At 46.3% G+C, this 15,409-nt stretch overlaps 1 protein-coding gene across 47 annotated transcripts in view; it reads left to right on the top strand.

Annotated features, from left to right (window-relative positions):
• The first annotated feature begins 682 nt into the window (after positions 1 to 682).
• Positions 683 to 15,409, top strand: part of Madd (MAP kinase activating death domain) — a 42,249-nt gene continuing 27,522 nt past the window's right edge. For 42 of the 47 annotated variants that reach the window (XM_075961337.1, XM_075961349.1, XM_075961329.1 and 39 more), the window contains exons 1-10: positions 683 to 819; positions 5,427 to 5,569; positions 6,544 to 7,110; positions 7,416 to 7,719; positions 8,047 to 8,178; positions 8,711 to 8,824; positions 10,016 to 10,096; positions 13,209 to 13,387; positions 13,693 to 13,928; positions 14,035 to 14,191. In XM_075961337.1, the coding sequence (XP_075817452.1) occupies positions 5,511 to 5,569; positions 6,544 to 7,110; positions 7,416 to 7,719; positions 8,047 to 8,178; positions 8,711 to 8,824; positions 10,016 to 10,096; positions 13,209 to 13,387; positions 13,693 to 13,928; positions 14,035 to 14,191 (1,829 nt within the window). In that variant the 5' untranslated portion in view covers positions 683 to 819; positions 5,427 to 5,510. Of the gene's footprint in view, positions 820 to 1,200; positions 1,379 to 5,426; positions 5,570 to 6,543; positions 7,111 to 7,415; positions 7,720 to 8,046; positions 8,179 to 8,710; positions 8,825 to 10,015; positions 10,097 to 13,208; positions 13,388 to 13,692; positions 13,929 to 14,034; positions 14,192 to 15,409 lie in introns of those variants that run through there. The other 5 variants (XM_075961351.1, XM_075961334.1, XM_075961342.1 and 2 more) reach the window with 4 other exon arrangements.

The raw sequence follows: 15,409 nt of genomic DNA, 5'->3' as shown, positions 1-15,409 counted from the left end.
TGTGTGTGTGTGTGTGTGTGTGTGTGTGTGTGTGTGTGTGTGTGTATAACGTCTTACTTTTAACATTGGCATCTGAAAAAGGAGGACAGCTTTAAAGACTCAGGGCCGGATAATCCTTCCCTTCGGTTTCTGGGCCCGGGGGACTCAAAGAAAAGTCCCTGGAGGCTCGGTGGAGGATGACCAGGGTTTGAGTTGTCAAAAGGACTGGACTCCATTTCCCAGCGGGCCTCGCGTCACCGTTCTCGTTTCCCTACCTTGGTGTAGGTGCTGCCCTGGCAGCGTCAGCCCGGAGCGTCCCCGCCATCCAGAATTGGTTGAGTCCACCGGCCTTCTAGTTGGCTTTCCTGCCAGGCCGGCTGGGCACGTCCAAACAGCGTGCAGGGGGAGCCAGATGAGGTTTGAAGAAACTGTCAGAAAGTCTTAGGGGCAGTTTATCTTACGAAGTATTTTCATATTAAACACTGTTTTGTCAAGACGGGCTCTATATCCAAGTCGAATTAAAAACCGTTTGAGTAATCAAAACAAAATGTATTCCTTTGGGTCCTCCCCTTGGCACCTACCGGCACTGGGCTAGCCCAGTGCCTCCCATCGCGTTCCCACTCCCACGGCGGTAGGTGTGCGTAGCCGCTCGGTTTGGTGCAGCCCTGTTCCCCGCGGCGAATGGTACGGCCCGGGCCCCTCAGCCGCCCGCTTCCCGCAGCAGGTCTGAGTGGGTCGCACCCCCGGTGCAGACGCGGAACTGGCGCCTGCTCGCCGTGGCGCTGGGCTCGGAAGCCGGGAGGCGGCTGGCGGGCCCGACAGGTTCCTCTGAGCTGGGAGGTAGGGGAGCGCGCGACGTGGGGAGCCCTGCGTGGGGCTTTGAGAGGAACCGGCGGCTGCCGGAGGAACGGGTCTGTGAGGCGGCCCTGAAGGAGCGAGCGAGGGGGCGTGGAGCCTGCGGAGAAAGTGCCGCGGGGTCCAGGCGGGGCGCCCGCGCTGCCCAGGTGCCCAGGTGCCCAGGGCTGGGCTCGCGCTGAGCGCCGCCGCTCGCCCGCCGGGTTCCGGGGTGGGGGCGAGGAGCTGTCCAGCCCCGGGCCCGAGGAAGGCGCCAGCGCCTGGCGCGTGTGCGCGTGCGTGCGCACGCCTTATTTTTGATTAGCGTTTGAAGAACCACGTTTGATTCTCTAATATATACATATATATTTACATTTCGTCCTTCAGTATTGACTTGCTGAAGACCAGGCACACCATTTAATCTTTCTGCAACTGCTCCCTCCGTTCCCCGGCAGTTCAGTTCTTCCTCGTGCTCTCCTCTCCTCCTTCTTCTGTCCTAACCATCGCTGGCTTCATTGCACCAGTTCTCCCCCACGCTGGACCAGTCTGCTGATGAGCTTGCAAGGTCACTGCCTGGGGAGGAGGAGGAAGGGGAGGAAGCCTCCCTTCGTGCTCACGTCAGCGAAGATGTCATATCGTCCTTGGGTCGAGTTCCTGTGGTTTTTACTATGAGATCCTGCCTCAACTGAGGGATGAACCCACAGAGTTGGTGGCATGGCCATTGTAGGCTGAAAAGACAGATTACCACAAGATCCGTGGTTTCCAGACGTGGTGGTGATGTAGGATTATAGCAAAAAGGAATACATTTAGAAATTTGGACTACAGTGGGACAGGCAAGGAGCTCCACCTCAGTAAATAAAATTGAAACAAGAGGCAGAGTCCGATTCTGGCTGGTTATGAAGACTGCATGAGTTATAGGTGGCATTAGAGGATTTAGCGTCTGTGGGGAAGGCAGAGAAGGAAAACAGCCTTGGTTATCTCTGTAGTCTGAGTATCTAAAGTCAGCTCTGGAAGGAGACGAAGGAGTAGAATACGGTAACTGGCGTGCGTTGGGAGAGGGGCTTTATCTCACCAATACTGGAAAGGCCCCTGTAACTAACTTACTAGTAGGAGAAAACTTCTACACCACCTTTGGGATTTTAGCTAGAGGATGCTGCTTCTGGTTTTCAGTATAAACCTTCATTCAAAGACAGCCTACAACTCAGGTCCTACAAATTCTGTTTTGTGATAAGGTGCCGTATATGGGTCTTGTTGATAGCTAGATATTTCTATATAGAACACATGACTTTTGCCTATATCCCATTTCATAGCTCCGTTTTTCTCTTTCATTTTTCTTAGGAGAAGGGGCACGCCGCTCTATCGGGGTGACCCACTTCTGCAGTAAGCTCATGGCAATGAGCATGGTAGTTGGGGTTATTAAGAGTGATGAACCCCAGAAATGACTGGGCATGTGGCATGCTCAGGAACTTGGTGTGAAGAGCGATTCCTCTTAAAAGCTGCTAGTGGGATTTAAGAAAGCAAACAAATGCCAAAGTGAAGATAACCTGATCCTATAGGTGCTGCCAAGGGTATAGGAGTCTCCAGGGTTAGGAAGAATGAAGTGCTATGGGCCATGGCTAACTTTGGAGTATTAGCCGCTAGCACACTGTTCGGTCACCAAGCAGGGGAGGGGCTCTGCTATAAATAGTGCTTGGAGTCAGAGTCGCTATGGAGACAAAACTGAATCCTCTTACCTATGGGTCCTCTATTGAGAGCAAGGGGGAAAAAGGAACAGTATTTTGAGGACACGAGAGGTATTGTAAATAGATTTTGTTTATGGGTAGAAGAGGTCAAAAGAACTCACTACCTAAATCAAATGTGCCCTCAGTATTACAGGTTTTTTTGTTTTTTTTTTTTTAGTTTTTCCGAGACAGGGTTTCTCTGTAGCTTTGGAGCCTGTCCTGGCACTAGCTCTTGTAGACCAGGCTGGCCTCGAACTCACAGAGATCCACCTGCCTCTGCCTCCCGAGTGCTGGGATTAAAGGCGTGCGCCACCACCGCCCAGCCCTCAGTATTACAGGTAATGTTCGTGTCTGCAGTATGGGAGTGGACACAGCAAATGAAGTGGAATGTGTTTAGGTGTGTGTAGTAGTGTAACAGGATTGTGTGTGTAGTAGTGTAACAGGATTGTGTGTGTAGTGTAACAGGATTGTGTGTGTAGTGTAACAGGATTGTGTGTGTCGTAGTGTAATAGGATTGTGTGTAGTAGTGTAACAGGCTTGTGTGTAGTAGTGTAACAGGATTGTGTGTAGTAGTGTAACAGGATTGTGTGTAGTAGTGTAACAGGATTGTGTGTGTAGTAGTGTAACAGGATTGTGTGTAGTAGTGTAACAGGATTGTGTGTGTAGTAGTGTAACAGGATTGTGTGTAGTAGTGTAACAGGATTGTGTGTAGCAATGTAACAGGATTGTGTGTGTCGTAGTGTAACAGGATTGTGTGTAGTAGTGTAACAGGATTGTGTGTGTCGTAGTGTAACAGGATTGTGTGTAGTAGTGTAACAGGATTGTGTGTAGTAGTGTAACAGGATTGTGTGTAGTAGTGTAACAGGATTGTGTGTCGTAGTGTAACAGGATTGTGTGTAGTAGTGTAACAGGATTGTGTGTCGTAGTGTAACAGGATTGTGTGTAGTAGTGTAACAGGATTGTGTGTAGTAGTGTAACAGGATTGTGTGTGTCGTAGTGTAACAGGATTGTGTGTAGTAGTGTAACAGGATTGTGTGTCGTAGTGTAACAGGATTGTGTGTAGTAGTGTAACAGGATTGTGTGTAGTAGTGTAACAGGATTGTGTGTCGTAGTGTAACAGGATTGTGTGTAGTAGTGTAACAGGATTGTGTGTCGTAGTGTAACAGGATTGTGTGTGTCGTAGTGTAACAGGATTGTGTGTAGTAGTGTAACAGGATTGTGTGTCGTAGTGTAACAGGATTGTGTGTCGTAGTGTAACAGGATTGTGTGTCGTAGTGTAACAGGATTATGTGTCGTAGTGTAACAGGATTGTGTGTCGTAGTGTAACAGGATTGTGTGTAGTAGTGTAACAGGATTGTGTGTCGTAGTGTAACAGGATTGTGTGTAGCAGTGTAACAGGATTGTGTGTAGTAGTGTAACAGGATTGTGTGTGTAGTGTAACAGGATTGTGTGTGTAGTAGTGTAACAGGATTGTGTGTAGTAGTGTAACAGGATTGTGTGTAGTAGTGTAACAGGATTGTGTGTGTAGTAGTGTAACAGGATTGTGTGTAGTAGTGTAACAGGATTGTGTGTAGTAGTGTAACAGGATTGTGTGTAGCAGTGTAACAGGATTGTGTGTAGTAGTGTAACAGGATTGTGTGTGTAGTAGTGTAACAGGATTGTGTGTAGTAGTGTAACAGGATTGTGTGTAGCAGTGTAACAGGATTGTGTGTAGTAGTGTAACAGGATTGTGTGTAGTAGTGTAACAGGATTGTGTGTACACATATGCATGCATACAGTGAACATGGTCTCAGTGTGGCCATAGAAGCGAAATCTGGGAGAAAAACATTTTATTTAGAAATATATGTCATAGACAGCTGCCTGGGAAGAGACAGGAGTGGTCGTAACTGCTGAACCATTTCTCTGGCTCTAGGTAATAATTAATTTTTAATATGTTTAGAAATTTTCCTGCACACCTTCTCTGTACTTGGAGAAGACCTAGTATTTTCAGTACCTAACTCATAATCTCTGTGAGATAGACTCCTGGGAACATGTTTTACTTTCAGATCCCAAAACTAGACTAGACAAGAGCTATTGGTTCAGCACCAAGGGCAGAGGTAATAGCAGTTGCTGGGGTCCCTTTTCTAGCTTGTACTGGGAAAACTGGTTAGGCCAGGCAGTGGTGGCCTTTAATTCCAGTACTCAGGAGGCAGAAGCAGGTGGATCTCAATGAGTTCGAGGCCAGCCTGGTCTACAAGAGTTAGTTCAAAGCTACAGAGAAAACCAGGAAAAAAAACTGGTTAGAGATGATGTAGTTGAGACATAGCCGGTCTTCATGTGAGATCATGTGACCTAGAGATCCAGCTGCTGTTACCGTCTGAGTGCAATTAACTGAAAAGTCTATATGATAGTTCCACATCAAGATGAAAGCCGCTTAGTGAGACAGAATAATTTGGTTTCCATCTAGATGTAAAAGCGCAGATTAGTGCTGTTCAGAGTCTGGTTTGGCTTGATCGCTGGAGTAGTCCTGACAGCGACTCCTGTTATCATAATTATTCAGTCTAGATTAGACTGTCTAGGTCTGGTTTCCAGAAGCAGAGCCCCAGGAACGAGCCTGGAGATGAGCTTGTTAGCAGTGCTGAGCCTATTCCTACAGCTCTGCCTTCTCCTTTCTGTGCTGCTAAAAATGGAAACTGGGGCCTTGTACAGTCTTAGCTCAACCAGTAAGCTATATCCCTCAACCCTGTTCTACCTGAAATCTGACTCTGGGCGCCCATAAACCTAGACGGCCACCAGTCTACGCCAGTGCCAGGTTCTATCCTGAGTGCCCTGGCTGGGATGGAACTGAGAGGATGGTTCCCTGAGGCCTAGCTGGGTACGTTTCTCAGTACTTTTCCCCTGTTGGATTTTCAGATTATATCAGAATTCCTCCTGGGAACGCTGACTTCTCGCCCAGTGCCCCGAAGTTTCTCTGCAATGAACTGATAAATTGGAACCATGGTGCAAAAGAAGTTCTGCCCTCGATTACTTGATTATCTAGTGATCGTAGGGGCAAGGTAACCAAGAAGACTGATAATTTTCTTGTTTTCTGGGGTGGCCACAATGTCCTGACCTTATTTTCATGCATATCTTATTCTTCCCATTGTTATTCCCTGATGGGAACATTGATGTTGGTAGGGAAAGTCATACATTTAGGTGGTGTAAGAATATCAGTCTTGGCTGGGCGGTGGTGGCGCACGCCTTTAATCCCAGCACTCGGGAGGCAGAGGCAGGTGGATCTCTGTGAGTTCGAGGCCAGCCTGGTCTACAGAGCTAGTTCCAGGACAGACTCCAAAGCCACAGAGAAACCCTGTCTAGAAAAACCAAAAAAAAACAAAAACAAAAACAAAACAAAACAAAAAAAGAATATCAGTCTGGACAGAGACAGCAGATCTCAGCTTTGTTTTATTTTGTTGGAGATAAGATTTCTCCTGTGTAGCCCTGGCTGACCTGGAACTTGCTAAAGACCAGGCTGGCCTTGAACTCAGAGATTCACCTGCCTCCACCTCCCAAGCGCTGGTACTGAAAGCAAGTGCCACCACACTCAGCTCAAAACTCAGCTTTTAACTCACATCCTTGGTTAGATGAAATGGCTCAGTGGGTAATGGTACTTGCCACCAAACCTAATGAGCTGAAATATACTCTTTATAGCCAAGTTTTCACAGTTTGTAAAAATGAGAAAGCATGTTTTGCTTCTTTCTTCTCCACCTGCGTATATTCTTGTAATTTGTTAGCCGAGGCACATTGAAAGATACTGATCATTTTGGGGTGTTAGTGATGATTTCCTTGTTGAAACTTTCAAAATAGCGCTTTCACGACAGTGCATTCTCCAGTCCGCCAGTAAAACTTGGCGAGCAGTCCCCAGATATCAAGGTCCGATAATAGCTCACTTTATCCGAAAGTATCTTCGAGCTTTATTTGTTGATTGTGGTTAATGTGTGATAGTGTGTATATGCTTTTGGGCTGCTGAGTGTGTCTTTCTGTCCTTCAGACACCCAAGCAGCGACAGTGTGGCTCAGACACCTGAACTGCTGCGGCGGTACCCATTAGAGGATCACCCTGAGTTTCCCCTGCCCCCAGATGTGGTGTTCTTCTGCCAGCCTGAGGGATGTCTGAGCGTGCGGCAGCGACGCATGAGCCTTCGAGATGACACTTCTTTTGTCTTCACTCTGACTGACAAGGACACTGGAGTCACCCGCTATGGCATCTGTGTTAACTTCTACCGCTCCTTCCAGAAGCGAGTGCCCAAGGAAAAGGCCGAAGCTGGAGCAGGACCCCGTGGGAAGGAGGCTGGCACTCAGAGCTCAGAGAGTGGCTCAGCCTTGCAGCCTCCTAGTGCTGACTCCACTCCTGACGTGAACCAGTCTCCTCGGGGCAAACGCCATGCAAAAGTGGGCAGCCGCTCCCGCAACAGCACCCTGACGTCCCTGTGTGTGCTCAGCCACTACCCTTTCTTCTCCACCTTCAGAGAGTGTCTGTATACTCTCAAGCGCCTGGTAGACTGCTGTAGCGAACGGCTGCTAGGCAAGAAACTGGGCATCCCACGCGGCATTCAGAGGTATGGTTTGCTGCTTATGCGCAGAAGAAATGATTAGTCTGTGGTCCCAATCTAAAGACTGCTGAGAGTTGACCACCTACTGTTGTTATGGCTGAGGGGTTTGATGTTTGCTGGTGGGCATGACATTGAGTTCTATTACATATACCGTTGTGTGCCTGTTTTTGTTATGTGTACCTCAGGTCCCCTCTGAGACTAGAGAGTGGGCTTTCCTAACAGAACGCCTCTTCCAGTTATTATTGTCGTTTATTGGGTTGCAGCAGTACCAGCTGGCGATGTTTGTCTGAGTCTTGCTGTGTGCTCCTCAGGGATACTATGTGGCGAATCTTTACTGGATCGCTGCTAGTGGAGGAAAAGTCAAGCGCCCTTCTGCATGACCTTCGAGAGATTGAGGCCTGGATCTACCGGTTGCTGCGCTCGCCAGTACCTGTTTCTGGGCAGAAGCGAGTGGACATTGAGGTCCTACCCCAGGAGCTGCAGCCAGCCCTGACGTTTGCTCTTCCAGACCCCTCTCGGTTTACCCTAGTAGACTTCCCCCTCCACCTTCCCCTGGAACTTCTGGGCGTGGATGCTTGTCTTCAGGTGCTAACCTGCATCCTGCTGGAGCACAAGGTGAGGACCAGTTCTGTAGATCTAGACCTGTTGGGAGCTGGGTTGTGAGTTTGCACTGCACGTCCATATCATCTTTTTATTTCCAGGATGGCAGTATATAGCAGGGATTTGGTAGACATGAACTGAATCACAATATTGATATCAAGTGGAATGCTTAGTTGAGTATCCTGTGTTACACTGATTTTCTTCTCGGGGACACCAGCATTCTCTGTCAGTATGCAGTCCCACGATAGGGAGTGGCAGAGCAGCCGCAGGCTTGGCGAACCTGACACTGGATTGGGGTGCCAGGCGCTGTTTTACCGTGCTGGGTGATTTGTGGTGTGGCAGGTGGTGCTACAGTCTCGCGACTACAACGCTCTCTCCATGTCTGTGATGGCCTTTGTGGCAATGATCTACCCGCTGGAGTACATGTTTCCCGTCATCCCACTGCTCCCTACCTGCATGGCGTCAGCTGAGCAGGTGAGTACCACAGAGCCTCCCTGCTGGGCTGCCCCGGCTTCTCCTCTTCCCCATAATAACTTACCAGTCTGAAGTTTTGGGTGGATTTGAACTGATTGTATGGTAAAACTATGCTATTTGTAGTTTTGCTTGTAAGAGTTAGTGATCGGAGCTGGAGAGATGGCTAAGTGGTTAAGAGCATTGCCTGCTCTTCCAAAGGTTCTGAGTTCAATTCCCGGCAACCACATGGTGGCTCACAACCATCTGGAATGAGGTCTGGTGCCCTCTTCTGGCCTGCAGACATACATACAGACAGAATATTGTATACATAATAAAAAAAAAGAGTTAGTGATCATAGGCTTCTTGCTATGGTGCTATAGGTGTTAATATTCTGAAATGTATTGTTTCCTTTCTAAAATCTGAAAAATTCTAAATTTTGCAAGTACCTAGTTGCGAGAATTTTGGGAAAGGGTGTCAGAATGCCTTATCTGGAAAAATTCTGACCTTATTACATGCCCTCAATAAACTTTGTCTTCGTTTATCTTTTCCGCAGCTACTCTTGGCTCCGACCCCGTACATCATTGGAGTTCCTGCCAGCTTCTTCCTCTACAAGCTAGACTTCAAAATGCCTGACGATGTGTGGCTAGTGGATCTGGACAGCAATAGGGTGAGGCGTGGGACTAAGGTGTTAGATAGGATCATGTTCTAGGCCCAGTTATGTGTGATAACTGTTATTTCTATTATAATACTTATTAAAACAGTTTTTTTTTTCTAATGTGGCTTTGAGTTTAGTAGGCAGATAGGCCATTGGCTATAGAATTTAGTCTGCCCTAAATTAAGAGCTCCTTCTACATGCTCAAAGAGCCCCATGATGGTTATTTTCATATATGTCATTATATGTAGTGTAGATAATCAAAGAGCCCCGTGATGGTTACTTTTGTATATATCATTATATAGAATGTAGATAGATAATCAGGTGATAGCTTCCCATAAGTTTCAAGTAAGAAACTGTTTTTCAGCACATATTTAAAATTATATTAACATTCCACAATGTGAGTATATTAAAACTCTTGTAGAAAGCCTACTCTGTGTTCATTATTAAATTTTAGAAAATAAAATTAAGTGTAGGGCCGGGCCAGCAAGCTAGTTTAATAGGTAAAAAACTCTTGCGTCCAAGTCTAACAGCCTGAATTCAATACCCAGTGTCCACATGGTGAAAAGAGAGACTTCACCCCTGTTGACATGGAATGCCACCTCCCTCTAAACACAAATACAGTAAAAAGAAAAAGAAAAGTATAGGAGCTGGAGAGATGACTCAGCAGTTAAGAGCACTGACTGCTCTTCAGAGGACCTGGGTTCAATGCCCATCACTCACATCAGGTGACTCATAGCCCTCTTTAACTCCTGCTTTAGGGGATTTGGTGCCTCTGACTTCTGCTAGCACCTGCATTCATACACATAATTAGAAATAATAAAAGTAAGTTTCAAAAATAAAGTAAATGTAAAGAAGACGGGAGGCAGAGGCAGGAGGATCTCTGTGAGTTCGAGACCAGCCTGGTCTATAAGAGCTAGTTCCAGGACAGGCTCCAAAACCACAGAGAAACCCTGTCAAAAAAAAAAGTAAAGAAGAAAATATGACATAATAATATTCAGATATAGTCATCAATGTTAGGTGTATTTCTTTTCAGGCATGTGGATGTAGCTCATGTATGTCTGCATAGCTCTCATGTGTATGGATAACATGTGATGATGCTGTGTTTATCACATCTCCCCGTGGCATGTTATTTGCTCTTATGTAAGCAGATCTCCTAGACAGTTCATTCTAAAGACATGGCTTCTTCTGCTTTCTCTGCTGCAGGTGATTGCCCCTACCAATGCAGAAGTGCTACCTGTCCTGCCGGAGCCGGAATCATTAGAACTGAAAAAACACTTGAAGCAGGTAGGTAAGGAATGAAGGAAAGCAGGGGAAGGGGCTGCAAGATGGTTCAGCAGGTAATGGCGCCTGCCACCAACTCTGACAACTGGGGCCCACATGGAAGTTATTCTCTGAGCCCCACAGACGCTGTGGCACGCATGCACCACACATGTCCACATACTCAACACAGTATAAATTAAAATGTCATAAAATGCTTAAATAAAGTAAATAATAGATGATATCAGAGTCCTGTTAGAAGGGAGTGGGTCTAAGAACCTTCATGTGGAATAGATTTTCTTTACTTTGAACGGGCTTAAGGAGAGGTATATTCAAATTTTGTGCAGCAGAATGAATCTTTTTTTTTTAGAATTATAATTGTTTTATTTTTAAAATTATGCACATATTCAGATAGTTGCAGAAGCAGCAAGAACTGATCAGGGTCTTGCCCTGTAGCCTGAACTGATCTCAAGCTCCAGATCTTCTTGACTCAGCCTCCCTGAGAGCCAGGGCTATAGGTCTGTAACACTATACTTAGGTCTAGGATTATTTTAGGATCTCTGTGACTTTACTTTCCAGCTGACAAATGGGGTGTAATACATTGGAAATACACCAGGGGGACCTTTTCCACTGCTTTGGACAGATAATGGGCACAGAACCCTGTACTAAGCATTTCCTCCTCTGCATTGATCCTACATAGCCACAGATGTTCCCCAAGACATTTAGACCAGACTAGAGAAGGATGCTGTTTGGTGGGACATGGTGTGACAGACACAGGGACACGACCAACTCTCGTTCTGTGCTAACATCTACAGACTCGGGTGTGTAGTCATGGTTACGTGAACATATTGCATGCACCCAAAAGAAGGAACATGGGTGACATCCATTTGCTGTAAATGATTAGGAGCGAACCCACGAGGATGAACTCCCAAATGGGGAACAGCTAAAAGTCAGCAGGATGAATCTTTTTTGGATTTTTCGAGACAGGGTTTCTTCATAGTTTTTGGTTCCTGTCCTGGAACTAGCTCTTGTAGACCAGGCTGGCCTCGAACTCACAGAGATCCGCCTGCCTCTGCCTCCCCGAGTGTTGGGATTAAAGGCATGCACCACCACCCGGCCAGCAGGATGAATCTTAAAGGGTTCTTTTTAATGCCACTGTTTGTCACACTGCATTGCACATGATACTATGTATATGTATGCTTCCGGTCAGGTGTGGTGGCACTCACCTGTAGTCCCATCACTCAGGCAAGCCTGGCCTACATGGCAAGACAAACTCAACCCAAACAAACAAAACCAAGAACACCCTTCCCTTCCTGTCTTGTCATCTCTGCTGTCTGTCTTTATAGTTCTCCTCCAGTCTCAGAAGGTGAAAGACGTTTGGACAGACTTGCTTGTTAAATTGATTCCAAAGTCCCTATAGATGCCCTTCCAGCCATTTTTTATTTATTTATTTATTTTTTATTCTGCATGCTAAACACAGTACCTGAAGGTAAACTATGACACGGCTCCATTCCCTTCCCCCACTGTATGTGTTATGTAGGACCTCCAGTAGATAGACTATGCTTGAGTCACAGTCTCTTGAAGGCTCTTTAAAAGTCTTTTTTTTTCCTGTACTATCTGAAGTACCTAGTAGTTCTTCTCAAAGCTAGAGTCTAGATGGTGCTGACTAGAATGTGGTCCTTCTTCGTCGTTGTTTCATCGCTGCTCATGGTTGCCTGGTGAGGGCTGCAGGTCAGAAAGTTCTCTAGCTGTCTTCACTGCCGCGCTTTCATTCCTGATGACTGCTTAAGAGGGGCTGATGTGGGGCTGGAGAGATGGCTCAGAGGTTAAGAGCACTGGCTGCTCTTCCAGAGGTCCTGAGTTCAGTTCCCAGCAACCACATGGTGGCTCACAACCCTCTGTACTGAGATCTGGTGCCCTCCTCTGGCGTGCGGGCATACATCGAGGAAGAATGTTGCATACATAATAAATAAATCTTTAAAAAAAAAAAAAGAGGGGCTGATATGGAGACTGCCTTGGTGAGTTCCGGGACAGCCAGGGTTATATAATGAAACCTTGTCTCGGAGGGGGGGGGAGGATGTGAAGAGCGAGTCTATATGAATTTATGCCAGCTTACTACTGTGTAGGCATGGACCAGCAGCATTAGCACAGAATCACCCAGATGTGCTGATTCCAAATACAGTGTGACACCAGCCCAGGGGATTCCTCAGCCACTTTGAAACACCAATAGTTTAGATCAGTAGTAGTTTTCAGGGTGCATCTTGGAGAGTCTCTCAGGGGCTAATTTAAGTTGGGGATTGTTCTTTTTGTTTTGTTTTGTTTTTCGAGTCAGGGTTTCTCTGTGACTTTGGAGCATGTTCTGGAACTAGCTCTGTAGACCAGGCTGGCCTCGAACTCACAGAGATCTGCCTGCCTCTGCCTCCCGAGTGCTGGGATTAAAGGCGTGCGCCACCACACCCCACCTGGCCTGAGACTCTGTTCTAGTCTCCTCATTTTGTTTGCGGGGAGTTGTTGTTTTCATAGTTGTGGCTGTCTTGGTGAGGCTCTGGGTTTTTGTTGTTTTGTTTGATTTTGTGTTTTTGTGTTTTTTTGTTTGTTTTCAGAGGCAAAGTGTGGCTGTTCTGGAACTTTCTCTGTAGACCAGGCAGGCCTTGAACTCAGAGATTTGCCTGTCTCTGCCTCTCAAATGCTGAGATTAAAGGCTGCGCCACCACTGCCAGATAAGGCTTTGGTTTTTGATTTTTGTTTTTGTTGTTTTGTCCGGGTAGGTCTGTTTTTTACAGTTCACTTGTTCTTATTTCTTTGTGCTTTTCAATTTGAAAATCACATTCTTGGCAAACATAAATGGAAACCGTTGCTTTGGACTTAGGTTCTATTTAAAATGACTTGAGCTTTGCTGATTTAAGATGGACAGCTACGTAATTCTGGCTATTTTCTAAAAGCTAAATTATTTGGATTCTGTTTTTCAAAGATACAGACTCTAGAATGAGTTGGCCATGGTTTTTCAGATGAGCACAGTTCCTCGTAGAGAATTTTGTGACCAGAGAATGACAGGTAGAAAAGACTTTAAAACACTCCTTCCCTAGGAACTGAGGAACTGCGTGAGAACCTGTCTTAAGTGAGGACTTTTTGTTCCCAGGCCCTGGCCAGCATGAGTCTCAATACCCAGCCCATTCTTAATCTGGAGAAATTCCATGAGGGCCAGGAGATCCCACTTCTCTTGGGAAGGCCTTCTGGTGACCTTCAGGCCACGCCTTCCACCGAGTTCAATCCACTCATTTATGGCAATGATGTAGACTCAGTCGATGTTGCAACGAGGTAAGAGCACAAGTTCCTAAGTCTGCTTCTCTGCTCTTTTGAGGAGGGGAGACCACATCTCAGAGCCAGATTTACTTTATATAAAATGTGTGTGATATTTGGTTGTATTTCCTACCTTAGCAAAAGTAAGGAGAAGAAATAGTTAACACTCTCAGCATGAAGAGCAAGACTAATGGTTAAGATCTCTCCCCATGGTGGTTGAAACCTGTTAAACAATGGTGTTAGGAGGTGGTCTAAGACCTTGGGTCATAGCCTAACGACAGGGTATGGGTCTTGGATTATCTCACCACCCCCTTCTTTCCCAGAGTGGCCATGGTCCGTTTCTTCAACTCTGCTAACGTGCTGCAGGGCTTTCAGATGCACACACGTACCCTGCGACTCTTCCCCCGACCTGTGGTAGCTTTCCAAGCTGGCTCCTTTCTGGCCTCACGTCCCCGACAGACTCCCTTTGCTGAGAAACTGGCCAGGACTCAAGCTGTGGAGTACTTTGGAGAATGGATCCTAAACCCTTCTAACTATGCATTTCAGCGGATTCACAACAGTGAGTCCACCCCTTGAGGGCCTCTTTTGCGTCCGCTCTTCCTTTTACTGCGGTTCACTTCCCCACTTCTTTTCCCTGTTGCTCACTGCTTCTCCTCTTTGGGTAGACATGTTTGATCCAGCCCTTATTGGGGACAAGCCAAAGTGGTATGCTCACCAGCTGCAGCCCATCCATTATCGAGTCTACGACGGCAGTTCTCAGCTGGCTGAGGCCCTGAGTGGGCCACCGGAACGTGATTCTGATTCTGAACCCACCGATGACAGGTGAGCAGTCCTCACGCTAGGAGGAAAAATGTCATACAGTTGTAGATATGAGTCTTTGAAGCTTTGCAGAGATTGATTGTGTGTGTGTGTGTGCGCGCGCGCGTGCCTACATGTGCATGTCTGTCTGTCTGTTATCTAGTGAATATATTTGTGGATTTCCTCTCTAGTGAGTGTGTAAGCCAGAAGAGGGTTTCACATTCCTTATAACTGAGTTAATGGAGTTTGTGGCACACCTAACTTGTTTGTTGGATGCTGGGATCTGAAGCTGTCCTTATGGATCTGAAGCTGTCCTTACGGTTATGTGGCAAGCTCTCCTTACCACCGGGCTATCTCTGCAGGCTGTTTCTTCCTCCTCTTCTCCTTCTTTGAATATTTTAAATTTATCATTTGACAGTTTTACACATATATGCAATATGTCTTGGTCATGTCACCTCAGCTCTTCCTCCCACTCTTCCCTTCTTATTTTGCTTTTGTTGTTTTTTTTGCCAGCTTGCTTCTGTTTTTGTTTGTTTTTTGGGGGTTTTTGAGACAGAGTTCCCCGCAGTTTTAGAGCCTGTCCTTGTAGACTGGCTGGCCTTGAACTCACAGAGATCCTTCCCCGAGTGCTGGGATTAAAGGTGTGTGCCACCACCACCCAGTTCCTCCTATCTGCTAGGAATGCACTCTGCTGAGCTACAACCCCAGTTCTTTGTTTGGTAGGTTACTTTTTGTGGGTTTTGTTTTTATTATTTATTTATTTTTTTATTTTTATGTGTTTAAGTGTCTTGACTGATGTGGGAGGAAGAGGGCATTGGATCCCTTGAACCTAGAGTCACTGTAATGACTGCTAACCGGCTCCCAAACAGTGACACGAAGACTTATAACCAAATACATGAACTTGGCCTTAGCTTAGTCTTGATTTTAACTAGCTCTTATAACCTAACCCATTTTTATTAATCTACGATTTTGTCACATACCACCACCCATCACGCTTCCTCCATGTCTCCTGGCATCTCTTATGCTCCTAGATTCATCTCCTACGTTCTCTCCCTCTGCTCAGAAGTCCTGCCTATACTTTCTGCCTAGCTATTGGCCATTCAGCTCTTTATTAAACCAATCAAAATAATATTTCTCAACACAGTACAGATATCCCACAACAAGTTACAGATGTCCATGTGGGTGCTAGGAACAGGGTCTGGGTCTGCTGGAGGCAGCAAGTGCTGTTAACTGTTGAAGCAT

This window comes from Microtus pennsylvanicus, chromosome 2, assembly GCF_037038515.1.
Source record: "Microtus pennsylvanicus isolate mMicPen1 chromosome 2, mMicPen1.hap1, whole genome shotgun sequence".
NCBI classification, from domain to species: Eukaryota; Metazoa; Chordata; class Mammalia; order Rodentia; family Cricetidae; genus Microtus; species Microtus pennsylvanicus.
Note: the sequence above shows the minus strand (reverse complement) of the source record. Positions and strands in the feature narration are given on the sequence as shown.